The 13875-nt window shown below is 37.3% G+C and overlaps 1 protein-coding gene across 1 annotated transcript in view; it reads left to right on the top strand.

The window, feature by feature from the left end:
• Positions 1 to 13875, top strand: part of DCDC1 (doublecortin domain containing 1) — a 105819-nt gene that overhangs the window by 73273 nt on the left and 18671 nt on the right. The window contains exons 14-15 of the mRNA XM_074276633.1: positions 4808 to 4944; positions 6980 to 7144. Coding sequence (XP_074132734.1) covers positions 4808 to 4944; positions 6980 to 7144 — 302 coding nt within the window. The remainder of the gene's footprint in view (positions 1 to 4807; positions 4945 to 6979; positions 7145 to 13875) is intronic.

Below are 13875 nucleotides of genomic sequence, written 5' to 3'. Positions count from 1 at the left end.
TCTTATTGTTATTAACTATATGTCTTTAGAGTGATGTGCTGTGTAAGTGGCTAAAGTGCATCATAAATAAAATGGCATCATGTTGAAAAGATGCTAGTAACAATTTGCTATAAATGAATAAGTACTCATTTATGACTAGTTGGGTAAAATATGTTTAGCATGAAACAAACACACACATATGTAAATAAATACATAATATTTATAATTATCACTGACTTCTCCCCCAAAGCCTTTTACCAACAACATTTTTTTTCTATATCTCATTGGCTGATTGAATCAATTATAGTTTTCTTCCTAGAGTTATCAATTATATATGAATACTTGTTGTACACATGGAGATCTCATTTTCCTAAAAAGTCACCATAGATCATGAGTGTTATAAATTTATGAGCCAGAAGGGGTGCCAGAGACTATTAATTTGTTGTTTTCCATACCTTGCACTGCTCCCTTTCAGTTGGTGTCCATTCAGTTCCTGATGAGTTTTAATTACATCAGTTATCTTATTATGTGTGATTTTAAATGGTTCATCATAGTGGAGTAGCCATACCATTAGGAAGACAAGAAAATGTCTTTGAGAAGATGGAGATTTGAATTAAGGGGGGATAGTATTAAGTACCTATGACATGCCAGGTAGCAGCTGGTGACATAAATACAAAAGGCAGGTCATTCTTATCCCATGTAGATTATACTCTCGTAGAGAGAGATTGAACATGTGGAGGAATGGTGGGGTCAGTGGAGAGGCTTTTTGTGAAAGGGTTACAGGGATGATACATTAGAGACATCCTTATGGGATTGTACTCTCTGGAAGCTTCAGGAGTGCTATTTTTATTACTGTTAGCTCAGAAAGAATTGTGTGTGTGTCAGAGAGAGAGAGAGAGAGAGAGAGAGAGAGAGAGAGAGAGAGAGAGAGAGAGAGAGAGAGAGAAAGACAGAGAGATAGAGACAGAGACACAGAGAGAGACAGAGAGATAGAGGAATAAACAGAGACATAGAGACAGAAACCCAGAGACAGACAGAGAGAGAAAGACAGAGAAAGATGGAGATGAGAGAGACAGAGAGAGAGAGACAGAGAGAGAGAGAGACAGAGAGAGAGAGAAAGAGAGAGAGAGACAGAGAGAGAGAGACAGAGAGAGAGAGAGACAGAGAGAGAGAGAAAGAGAGAGAGAGAGACAGAGAGAGAGACAGATAGAGAGAGAGAGAGAGAGAGAGAGAGAGAGAGAGAGAGAGAGAGAGACAGAGAGAGACAGAGAGAGAGAGAAAGAGAGAGAGAGAGAGAGAGAGAGAGAGAGAGAGAGAGAGAGAGAGAGAGAGAGAGAGAGAGAGAGATGTTGATGTTGGCCATCTTCATGATGGATGCATGGATGGATGGATGGATGGATGGATGGATGGATGGATGGCTTGGAATGCATACTCTGGAGAGTTTGAGCTAGATCAACATACACTTCTTTATTCACTCATAAATCAAGGTCTCAGAGCAGAATTCCAAAATTTATAGTATTAACTCCTCTACAGATTCCATAGTTCCCCCTTATTTAAAATTAGCAGGTTAATCTCATCCCAGTGGGAATATAAGAGAGTCTTCCTAATCACTCTACTCACTGCCCTGTACTACAAAATTTTTTCAGTAAAATTCTCACATTTTAAGTCATGAAAAATCAGCTTTGGAGTCAGGATGAGTGACCCTGAGTGAGTAACTTAAGTTCCTAGTGCCCCAGGAAATTCTCCAAGACCGGATGTTACAGACATGTGACTCCCCTGTTCTGGTGGAGGAAGTTGCTGTACCAGGTGTACATGATGTGTGAAATCACTGGATTGAGCCTAAACAGGCAAATTATAATCTAGTTCACAGATTCCTAACTTGGGGTTTCATGGATGTATTTCAGGGGCTCCATGAACTTGGATGGCAGAAAATCTCTTTTCACTAATCTCTAACTGAAGTTTTGCATTTCCTTTAATCAAATTGGCAACAAATACTATTCTGAGAAAAGTACTGACTGCTTTACTGGATTGCTAAAGGGATTTGTGCCGAAATACAGTCATAAATCCCTCAGCTAGTGGATAAAGGGTTGAATTTAGGGTCAGGAAAACTTGGATTCAAATATGATCTCTGACACGACCTTGCATGTATTCCTTAACCTTTCCAAGTCTCAATTTCTTCAACTGTAAAAAGAGATAAAAACAAAACAAAACAAAACAAAACAAAACAAAACAAAACAAAACAAAACAAAACTCTGGTGTTACTTACCTCACAGGGTTGTTATAGGCATTCTTACCACCACCACCATCCTCCTCCTCTAATAACTAGCCTACATTTAGTACTTTAAGGTTTACAGAGTGCCTTAGAAATATTGCTTCATTTTATTCCAATATCCCTGGAAATTAGTTCCTATTATCCCCATTTTATAGAGAAGAAATTGAGGCAATTTCTAGGATGAGTCTGAGGCTAGATTTGAATTCAGGATTTTTTGATTTCAAGTCCAGAACTCTCTTCCTGTACCACCTGGCTGCCTCACTTAAGATTTTATATATACACACACATATATATATATACACATATATGTGTATATATATATACATATATATGTGTGTGTGTGTGTACATATATATGTGTATATTACACACACAAAATAAAATGGCTGGCAAACACTATATAAATTGTAGTTATTCTTATTATTATCATCCATCTCTAAGAAACTTTACTCCTCGAGTCTATTTCATACCTGACAGTAACCCTAGACAACTGAGAATAAACTTCACCTTAAGATTTACAAAAAACTCTCAAAAGCCTAATTTCTTGATTGAATACCTTTTTAAAGGAACAAAGCAAATCCCTATGAATGTTTGTAAAATGGAAAAAGAAGACATTTTAATATGCATGTGTAATATTTTATTTATCTCTTCTTATAGCTCCTTTGTTGGATGTGGCCCCCTTTTTAAATGCAGAAATTTCCATGTCTTAAATCCTGGCTAACTGTTTCTTAGCATCCAATACCATAGAGTGTTCTATCTTTTCAGCTTCTTTAAGAACAAAGGGCACAGAAAAGGTGTCAGGAGCTAATCATGCTCCCGGGGTGTGATTAGATGGAAGCAAAAAAGACTTCTATCTCTTGAGTTAATTATTATTTTAGAAATGCTTAAACCTCAGGCCATGAAGCTAATTGTGGATATGATAGAAGAACAAAACAAATCTTCCCAGTCTAATGGAAGTGGTCGTGGCAATATAGGTCACCAGTGAATTCTCTCTGAGTAAATCACAGTGGAACTGGGCCCATGGACATTAGGCTTGAGAAAGGCACAGTGTTATTGCCCAAAGTGGTCCTGCTTTATGCATAACTGAAAGACCTGGGCTGTACAGCCTTCTCTTCAAGATTCCCCTCAAACTTTCACTTAACTCCCCTTTTTGTGATGTATGTTTCCCCCTAAACTAGATCAGCTACCGTGGCTTGAAAAATACTAAGTTGGATAATTGTATATATATATATATATATATATATGATATATATATATATATATATATATATATTTATATAATATATACACCATACATACATATATATATATATATATGATTTAACATATATTTAATATGTTTAGCATATATTGCTATTTAGGGAGGGAGTAGGGGGAAGAAGGGGAAAATTTGGAACACAAAGTTTTTGGGGGGGTCAATGTTGAAAAATTATCCATGCATATGTTTTGAAAATAAAAAGCTTTAATAAAAAAAGAGAAAAAAATACCATGTTTTTCCTGCCTTCACATCTTTGATTTTTAGCATCCTTCCACCACTATAAATTCTGTCATGGTATGTTCTATAAGAAAGGAACAATAATTAATTTGTTTGATTGGGAAGGAGCCAACTATGTCAGAAATAGCTCTATCTCAACCTCTACTTTTGTCTTAATAAATGAACAAATGAATGAATGAAAAAGCACTTATTAAGCACTTACTAGATGCAAAGCACAGTCTATGTACTGGAAATAGAAATAGAACAGGGGCACAGTATCTAGTTTAATAAATGCCTTATCTGATCTAATACATTCCTACCTCTTGAGGAACTCACACCCAAATAGCAAAGGCAATTCTACCCAGTTCAGTTCTAGTTCAAGCCACTGCTTTTAAGCTAGAGTTTTTCTAGATTTTATCTTTTATTTGCACGTGATGAATGAATCAATGAGCAAACTGTAGGAAGCAATGAATCCTTGTGTCACCTCTATATTTTTATTGTATTAAAAGACAGCTTTGGATAGTAGAGTGTTGAATTTGGAGTCAGAAAATACTTTTTAGGTTCAAGTACTTCCTCCAGGACTTAATAACAGGGTGACTATGGACAAATTACTTAACTTATCTGAGCAGTGCCTTGACTATGTACACATTAAAGATGGGAATAAATCTTTCTTGGACTTCCCATATTGATGCAAATTCCAGATTCTTGATGTAGTCTCTCATTATTATGGCCAGGTGCCATAGTAGATACAGATCTGGCTTTGGAGTCAGGAAAACTTGAGCTTGACACCTGTGATCTGTATCATCCTAGGCAAATTACTTTTCTATCCCTGAGCCTCAGTCTCTTCATCTATAAAATGGGAATAATAACAATAATAATAGCACTTACCTTTTAAGGTTATCACCAGGATTCAAATGAAACTATATTTGAAAGCACTTTCTAAACCTTAAAGACCGATAGAAATATTAGTGGTTATTATTTAGGGGGAATTAGTCTAAGCAAAGGGTAAATAAAATATGAATTATGTAAAATAGAAAGCCTGTACTTACTTGAAAACTTAGAATCTCCAAATTTTCCTGATAGGACGAAGAGTCTTTGAGAGTAATCCTGGAAACGGACTTTACCCCATTTGCCCTGGTAGGGGCACAGTACTCAAAGGTAACTGGATGGAGCCCTCTCTGGAGGAGAGGAAATTACTGAAGTACATTATAAGTGCTAAGGTATGTCAGAACTCAGCCTGGATCCTACCAACATCCAAAGATAGAATTGAGAAAAATGCATCTTTGCTCTCTCCTCCATGTCTAGCCAGTTAAGAGTGGTTGTAAAGTTGGAAGGGGAGCTGAATGGATGGACAACTCCAACCAAAGTGTGTTTTGTTTGAATGGGGACCATGAATTATGACCTTAGCAAAGTGGAGAAAAAGGCCCAGTGGATATGTACATAGGCAATTACACTGAGTACCCGAAAGATGAGTCTTATGGCTTCATTGCTCATCACTCCTAAGGGTCTGTCTCAATATGTGAAAAGAGCAAAGAGTAAAAAACTAATTGCAATGGAGACATTCAGAAGAATGAAATTCAGAAAGTGGTTTCGATCCATATGGTTAATCAGTCAGTATTGCTGTTCATAAAGAGAAGGGAAGAGAAAGGTCAGCTCTAGTGAGATGATTGGTGATGGGGACCTGGGAAAACGCCACATTTCCAATCCCCCCCCAAATGTTTTGGAGAAGTTTCCACCCAAATGTGCTGTCTCCCTGTGGGAAGATTTCTCAAAATTGGAAAATGTACAGAGAAGTAAAAGTCAAGGTTCTTGGGGAAATATGACATCTCAGAAATAGGATTTCTCGTACGACCAAATAGGCTGAAGTACTGGCCAGAAGATGAGTGCTTATCATTGAATTACTGTGAGCTTAAAAATGAGTTTTAGCTCTGTCTGTGACCAGTCCAGAAATATGTATATGTGTATAGCTGAGTGTCTGAAATTCAGCAAGTGAAGACCCAGATTCTGAATCATGAAACTCCTTAAGAGGCTTTTAAGAGAACAGAAATAAGTTTATGACTTTAAAACACATATGAACTCACACCTATGCCCACATAAAACTGCACATAAACATATCCAGAAACTACATAGAAATCATATATTCAGAGGATGGGGTGCACATGTTTAGAAAACTTTCTTCATGTCTTCTGTGACTCCTCTTTTTTCTTCTTATGTGCATTTTTATTAGTGTTTTCTTCATTTTTCTACATTATAATATTTTATTTTTTCTAATTACATGTAAAAATAGATTTCGGTATTACATTTTCTAAGATTCTGAATGTCAAATTTTTATTCCCTTCTTCTTTTGTCTCCCTCCTCTCCGAGACAGAAATCTGATATTGGTTTTATATGTATACAAATTTTAATCATATTTCTATATTAGTCATATTGTGAAAGAAAAAAATAGAACTAAAGGGGAAAAACTCTGTGATTCCTCTTTATGCAATGAATGGGCACTTCTGTGTGAATTAATGGCAGGGGATGGCCTAGAACTAGGAGGTAGTAGTCTCTGTCTCTCTATTTCCTCTCCTCTTTCTCTTTCTTACTTTATTTTCTCTCTCTCTCTCTCTCTCTCTCTCTCTCTCTCTCTCTCTCTCTCTCTCTCTCTTTCTCTCTCTCTCTCTCTCTCTCTTTCTCTCTCTCTCTCCCTGTCTCTCTCTCTTTCTCTCTCTTTCTATTTTTCTCTCTCTCTCTCTCATAGAGAGAGTAATATGTATATGTAAGTCTATGTATATTTATGTAGCTACACATACTGAATAATGTGCTCAGATTAGAACTGGGAAGAGCCGTATTCAAATCCTTCCTCAGATATTTATTAGCTGTTTTATTCTAGGCAAATCTATCTATTATAAAGTTCCGTCTGTCTTAATTTCTTATCTGTAAAATGGAAGTAATAATAATAATAATAATAATACCTACCTCCCATGGTAGTTATGAGGATCAAATGAGACAGTACTTATGGCTTTGATGACCTTCCATAAAATGTTACAAAATGCCAGCTATGATTATTATTAGTGCTATAGTTATTTTTGATTCAGATTAATTCATTTGATTAGATTTAGTGCCTATATTGTTGATGATAAAGTAAACATACCTCAATTCTCTTTGATTTCTTGCCTAAGGTCTCCAATCCCTTTCTTGATTTTCCCCAGAATCCTCAATCTTCCCCAAGCTAAACTCATTAATATGATGTCCCTGATGCTCCTCTTTCACTAGGCACGCCTTACTGAGGTCCAAAGCCATGAGACCAAATGCAATTCTCCAGTGTCAACTAAACAAACCAGCCTGTATCTTCAGCCCAACACAAAAAGAGTCTTCGCTTACCTCAGCGGTCATGAACATGAAGATGGTTTTTATGTCTGGGGCAGATCAATTGCAGAGGTAAAATTCCAGGACATATAAAAAGATTAATTAATTAATACACCACCTAATTAGGTGGTGTAGTGGGTAACATTATTGGACATGGCATCAGGAAAACCTGAGTTCAAATCTTGCCTTAGGAAGTAACCAGCCATGTGTGAAAAGCAATAAAAATTTTAAAAATTAGCCTCAGTTACAATTAGTACAGGGAAGCTATGTGGCTCAGTAGATAGAGTGCTGGGCCTCGATTCAGGGAAATTTGAGTTCAACTCCAGCCTCAATTTGTTTACTTCAATTTCTTCACCTGTAGAATGGAATGGAGAAGGAGATGGCAAATTACTCCAATATTTCTGTCAATATTGGGCCATAAAGAGTCAGACAAGACTGAAACAACTGAACAGCAAAAAGCATTATTAGTAAAAGCCAAATGAGCAACCATTTGGTTCAGCCAATGCTCACTGCGGAATTCTTTAGAAGAGATCACTTGCAGTTGGAGTAATGAGGGAAAACAGGGCAGGAGAGAAGACTTGAGTTGACCCTTCAAGGACAGATGGGATTCATGTAGACAGATCCCAACATGGGTAATACAGGTACACTGATGTGATTTTATAAGAAATGTTTATTCTTCAGAGAAGAATTTTAGGGTACTGAATGAAATTCTTTGTGATTTCATTAGTGTTGAGAAAGCATCATGGCAATTCCCTCCCTCGAGGAAGAATGGCACATCTCCAAATTATAGTCTCGGAATTTGCTTATGGGCTCAAAGCTAGTCCAGGTGATAAGCAGGGCTTGAATCTAGATCTCCTTGAGTCCAAACCTACAATATATACACTATTATACTGCCTCTGACTAGATAGTTATGATACAAAGGCAAGAACAAAACACTACTATTCTTTTTTTTTAATTTTCACATTTTTTATTTTTATTTTATTTTTTTTTATTAATTTTATCATTATAAAAATTTTTTGACAGTACATATGCATGAGTAATTTTTTATAAGATTATCCCTTATATTTATTTTTTCCAAATTTTCCCCTCCCTCCCTCTACTCCCTCCCCTAGATAACAGGCAATCCCATACATATTAAATAAAACACTACTATTCTCAAGGAGCATGCATTTTACTATGGGATAATCCTGCTCCCCCAATTCTAGGCAGGGTTTCTAGTTTTATCATTCATGAGCCCTCTGCTTATATGTCCACCTTAAATAATCACCCAAGCCATTGAATTAGTTTTAAGCAAAAGTGTTTACTGAGATAATATAATAGCATTTGGTATAAAATATTCCACAATATTTCAAAAGCTGGGACACACTCCCTGACAAATATATACACATCCTTGGGAAGAGTGAGTGCAGACTAAGAGAACAAGGACAGGTGTAAGATAAATGTATGTCAGAGGGGTAATTTCCTACTCCTGGCCCTTTCTGACCTATTCTTCCCTAGTACAAGGAGACACGTTCCTTGGAGCTGCCTCTTTCACTCTCCATTTGTCCTTGGTATGTCACTCTGTTCTCAGCTGGGTTTGTTGTGTGCTTTTAGGTGGAAACAAAATGACACCCAAGGACAAACAGATGCTAACAGATAGGCACCTGATCAGGGAAGGAGATAGTTGATTTTATATTGATGCATTTACTGTTTGCTGCTTCCCTGGTATTTCAGATGACATAGTCAGTGTGGAGAGGAAGAGAAATAAATTTGAAAAAAAAAACATGTTCTTCCTCCTCTCTCTAATAATTCCCTCACAAGGGTTTGATTCTAATTTTGGATCCTGATTCCTTAAATTCGGAACTTGGAGTCCTTCATGATTGAACTGATTTACTGCTAAAGTGGTTCACAGCTAGACTGATTCCTCAGTTTGTATGTAAGTAGAGAGGTATGTCTAATTCAGGCAGTCACAAGATGCTTCCTGTGTAACATCCTCTGCCTGAGCCCAAAGGTCACAGAGCTGTATTGTCTCTTCAGATTAAGGATTCTTAGTTTGTAGGAAAAATGCCTTTAACACCTAGTTTACCCTGTGGATTTATTAAAGGCGCCTGGACCTTCTGTGATTACATCAATTGAGGTGGGACCTTATCTTGTTGACAAAAATAGAGGGAAGACCTTCCTCATGGGAGGGGAGTCAGTGGATAGGGAGAGTTTGAACAGGGTGAGGATGAGGGGAAGTTGATCAATGGGACATATTCCTAAGGGAGATGAGGAGGGATGGGATCACAAATTACAAGACGATGGGCCATCTTTTTGTCCAAGTTTAAATCATAGGCTTTGAAGAAAGATTGAGAGATGATATCTGATGGTTTTTGTGCTGTTCTGAGAAGAACAGATGGCCTCTATTTTCTTGTTAAAATAGGAAGTTCCTCTCTTAAGATAGAGCGAAGGGCAGAGGATGAGAGGCTCAAAGAAAGAAAATTTGGAATAGCAATTGAGGGGAGTGCAATTGAATTAATCATGGGAAAAACAAAAGGATCGTCATGTAGCAGTGAGGGCCAGACAAAATTAGATCACTTGCATTTGTAGTGTATCTAGTGACCCAATTATAAGAGCTTTGGGGCAGGAATGAAGAAATATTTTGGTGGAATAAGTCACTGGATTGAAAGTTTGTCAAATAATAGGGTAGAGGGGCAATGAAGAGTGGAGTGAAGTATAAGGTTGATCTAGTTTAACTATAGGATCAAAATTATGAAGAGAAGCAAAATGAGGTTATAGCAAGTCTGATACACTAGGAGAATACGAAATTGTGGAGTGTCTGGTAGTCATGGAGAGGATAAAAATAGGCTTGGTAAGAGTGAGGCAGAGAGAGAGATGGAAAGATAGGAGGCTGTGGCTGGAAAAAAAATCATAATTTAATATGTTGGAGATAGAGCAGTTATGGGTAAGATGAAATCAACAGTATGATCAGTCCTGTGTGCAGATGAGGTGGAGTGAAGATTAACACAAGGGAGAGTGTTCGATGTCAGGACAGATGGTAGGGCTCAGAGGTCTGGATAGCAAGTAACCCAATTAATCTGGAGTGCAGAAGGAAGATAAGGATGATGTACAAATGCATTTTTATTGTCATATTTTAATTTTATCAATTTTATGATAAAATTATATTCATTTGGTAGTGAGGACTCTGGTGGCAAGAACTTTCTTTTCCAGGTTGACAATAACATAATATACAAGTTTACATGTGTATGTGATTTTTTACAATAATATATTTTATATTACATATAGAATCCCCAGTATCCATGGCTGCTGAAGAGGTATAGGCTATAGGTCCAGCAGATCCAACTGCAAGGATCACATCTCCATTGAGGTTACTCCCCTAAGTTGATGGAAATTGAACTGAGGACCAGTGGCTTAGGGGAAGCTTCTGAGGGGTCCTTAGTAACCACTTCTATCATGCTTGAAGAGAAATGTTTGTTTGCCCTCCTAGTGCCACCTTCTGTCTGTACATGGGGCACCTCTGTTTCTGCCATGCTGGATTGATGAGTAATTCAAATTTTTTTGATCAAGTTAGAAATTTCATAAAGAAAAAGGACTCTATGTAGAACAAAGAGGTACCTGGAAAAATGCAGGCCTCTGATTTAACTAAAGGAATCTAGATATTCAACATATATTTGAGTCCCTGCTCAAAACAAACCTCATCATCACCACCACCAAAATCACAAATCCTTCTTTGGTTTTTCCTTTACCTGCTGAATAAAGAACAATTCCTTAGAATTCCCATGCTCTCTAAATCTTGGTTTCAACCAATCTTCCCAGGTTTGGCTCACATTGCTTCCCTCTTATATTTTAGCCAATTGCTCATCTCTGAACACGTTCATTCTGTTATGTCTTTCTCATCTCTGTACCTTGTCCATGGTATTTGCCTAGGATGCTCTCCCTTTGCCCACCTCTGACTCTTGAAATCTCTACTCTTCCTTTAGGTTTTAGCTGAGGATGTTTTCCTTGATCCCGTTCATCCACAGAAGGAAGTGATTTTATACAGCATTTTATAATCCTCTCAGAAACTTAGGAGAAACAGAATCATGTAGTGGACCTCAGAAAGCCAGCCTCAAGGGTCAAGAACTTGCATATTCACATTCTGTCATTGACATGGCAAGCCACGTGGCTCTGGGAAAAATCACTTAACATCTCAGTGTCCCAAAAAACTCTCCAAGCCCAAATATACATTGGAGTTGCCCATATGCTTCCTCACTGGAAAACTCCCTTTGAAATAATGAATATCGTGAAATTTAATAGAAACAATCTTATACTCGGATGCCAAAAAAAATCAATTTGACAAATATAAGAGGGGGAGACAAGAATAGTTAGAAGATTTTTCTCCCTCTGAGAAAGATTGGGGATTTATAATAGATTGAAGCTCAAAATGAGTTAGCAGGATTTTTTAAAAAAAGTGATCTTGGGTCCAGCTTCCAGGAATCAGGTGATAATTCCATTGTACTTTTTCTATGCTTTCTTAGACCTCATCTGGAGTATGAAGGTCAATTCTGGGCATTGTGGCTTAAGAAAGACTTTAATAAGTTGTTGAGAGTGTCTCCAGTTTATGTCATATGAAATCCAGTTGCAGGAAATGGGCCTGTTTCCCTTATTTATAGAGGAAAAGATGTAGGTATCTTCATATATTTGAAAGACCATCATAAGGAGAAGAGATCAGATCTGTTTTCTTTGGTCCCAAAGGGTAGAACAAGGAATAATTTTGTGAGAGTCTTACAAAGACAAATGCAGGCTTGAAAATAGGAGGGATGACCTAATAATTTGGGCTGCTCCAAAGTGTATTGTGCTGCATTGAGTGGTGGTGAGTTCTCTATCTTTGGAGCCTTTAAGAAGAGGTTGGATTACCAGTTGTGGGATATATTATGATGGAGATTCCTTTTGTGGAACTGTTGGACCCAATGGTTTCTGAATTTCCTTTAATCATTCAAATGCTGTGTTTCTATAATCCTAGGAGTGGCTGTACAAAAGAAATTATAGATCCAGATCTAAACAAAACCAGTCAGTCTTATTTTTATCCACATGCACAGCTTATTTCTGCCTCTTGGGTAATGAAGACTTCAAGTCAAGGACAGATTTTTATTTATTCCCTTTTGTATTTTCCTAGAATAGTTCATTGTCTATAGTAAATCTTAATAATAATGAATACAGTAGAACCCATATTTCAATGTTTTTCTTTGTACATTCATATAGCAAATCAAGGTAGGGCTATCCAAAATTTTGGTGCCACACCAGCTAGCTTTTTATTTTTCTCATAAATGTGAAAAGTCCAGCTGATCCAACAACTTTCTACCTGCCCATCCTGTCTTTTTTGATGTTTTGAATTCTTTTAAAAAGTTTTTATTAAAGCTTTTTATTTTAAAAACATATGCATGGATAATTTTTCTTTTTTCATTAAAGTTTTTTATTTATAAAACATATGCATGACTAATTTTTCTTTTTTCATTAAAGCTTTTGATCTTTGCAAGTCCTTGTGCTCCAAATTTTCCACCCCTGCCCTAGATGGCAAGTAATCCAATATATGTTAAACATGTCAAAACATATATTAAATCCAATATACATACATATTTATACAATTATCAGGCACAAGAAAAATCAGATCAAAAAGGAAAAAAATGAGAAAGAAAACAATGCAAGCAAACAACAAAAAGAGGGAAAATTCTATATTGTGATCCCCACTCAGTTTCCACAGTCCTCTCTCTGGCCACCCTTTGCCAAAATGACTCTTTTCTCCACTTGGGTCCGTGTCTTCCAGAACACCAGAACAGCTCTCTCTTCTGGGCTTAGTAACTAACTCTTCAGGTTCAGAGCTTTTCTCTGACATCGCATCATAGACTTTGGAGTTGGAGGAGATCACAGGGGTCACACCGTCTACCTTCCTATCCCAGCTCCCTGGTTTTATAGATGTTGCATCTGAAGTGCAGACGAGGTAGGCAGTGTGCCTAAGGTCAGGTGTGTAGTTAAGTCACAGCTGGGATTTGAAGCCAGGTGCTCAGATTCCAAAACCGGTCTACTCCACTGTCTGGCCAAGCTTTGTCTGGTCCTAAAGGACTGATCTCCTCCTTCATTTGTAGCATCTCTCTCTTCCCCACTTTGATGATACTTCAATGGATCTGTGATCTTGTCAATGTGGGTACTCCCTTCAAGGGTGCAGATAACAACCTCTCTGTACCTTCTCAACCTCCTCTCAATGACCTCCAGCAGTCTTTCATGGGAAGAAGTGGGAGGAGGGGAAGGGGGCAAACATTCCCAGGTCTCCTATCCTATCATCTTTCAGGTAACAGTGGAGGGCACAGGCTGCCCATCACTTGTCTTGCTGTTTGAACTGCCCACCTTGTCGGCAGGTCATCTCTTTTTCTCCCTCATCCTCTTATATCCCATATAATTTTTAATTTTTAAAAAAAATTGTCTTAATTTTTTAAAAACCTTCCCCCCATTCATTACTAGCCTTAGCTCATCTAGAGTTTAGCACTTTCTAACACTGTTATCAAAATGTCTTCTCTTTTATAGTCATCTTCAATTTACCCACTTAAGCCTTCATTTTAAAAAATCTAAATTACTCACTGAATTTCCTTTGTATTCACATCAGTCTCTTTATATAGCTGCCTCTTTCCTTCTAAATTAGAATTAATTCTTGAGGATTTTTAAAAATATATCTTGAAATATCTTTTCTAGTAGAATTATAGTTAGTGAAAGCCTATCTATCCTGTCTCTGAACTCTGAAATGCGCTCCCCTCAGGGTGAAGTAGATAGAGCTTTGTAAGACTGAGTTCAAA

The sequence above is a fragment of the Sminthopsis crassicaudata genome, chromosome 6 (assembly GCF_048593235.1).
Source record: "Sminthopsis crassicaudata isolate SCR6 chromosome 6, ASM4859323v1, whole genome shotgun sequence".
Classification (NCBI taxonomy): domain Eukaryota; kingdom Metazoa; phylum Chordata; class Mammalia; order Dasyuromorphia; family Dasyuridae; genus Sminthopsis; species Sminthopsis crassicaudata.
The sequence above is the reverse complement of the archived record's forward strand: the minus strand, read 5'-3'. Positions and strand labels throughout refer to the sequence as shown.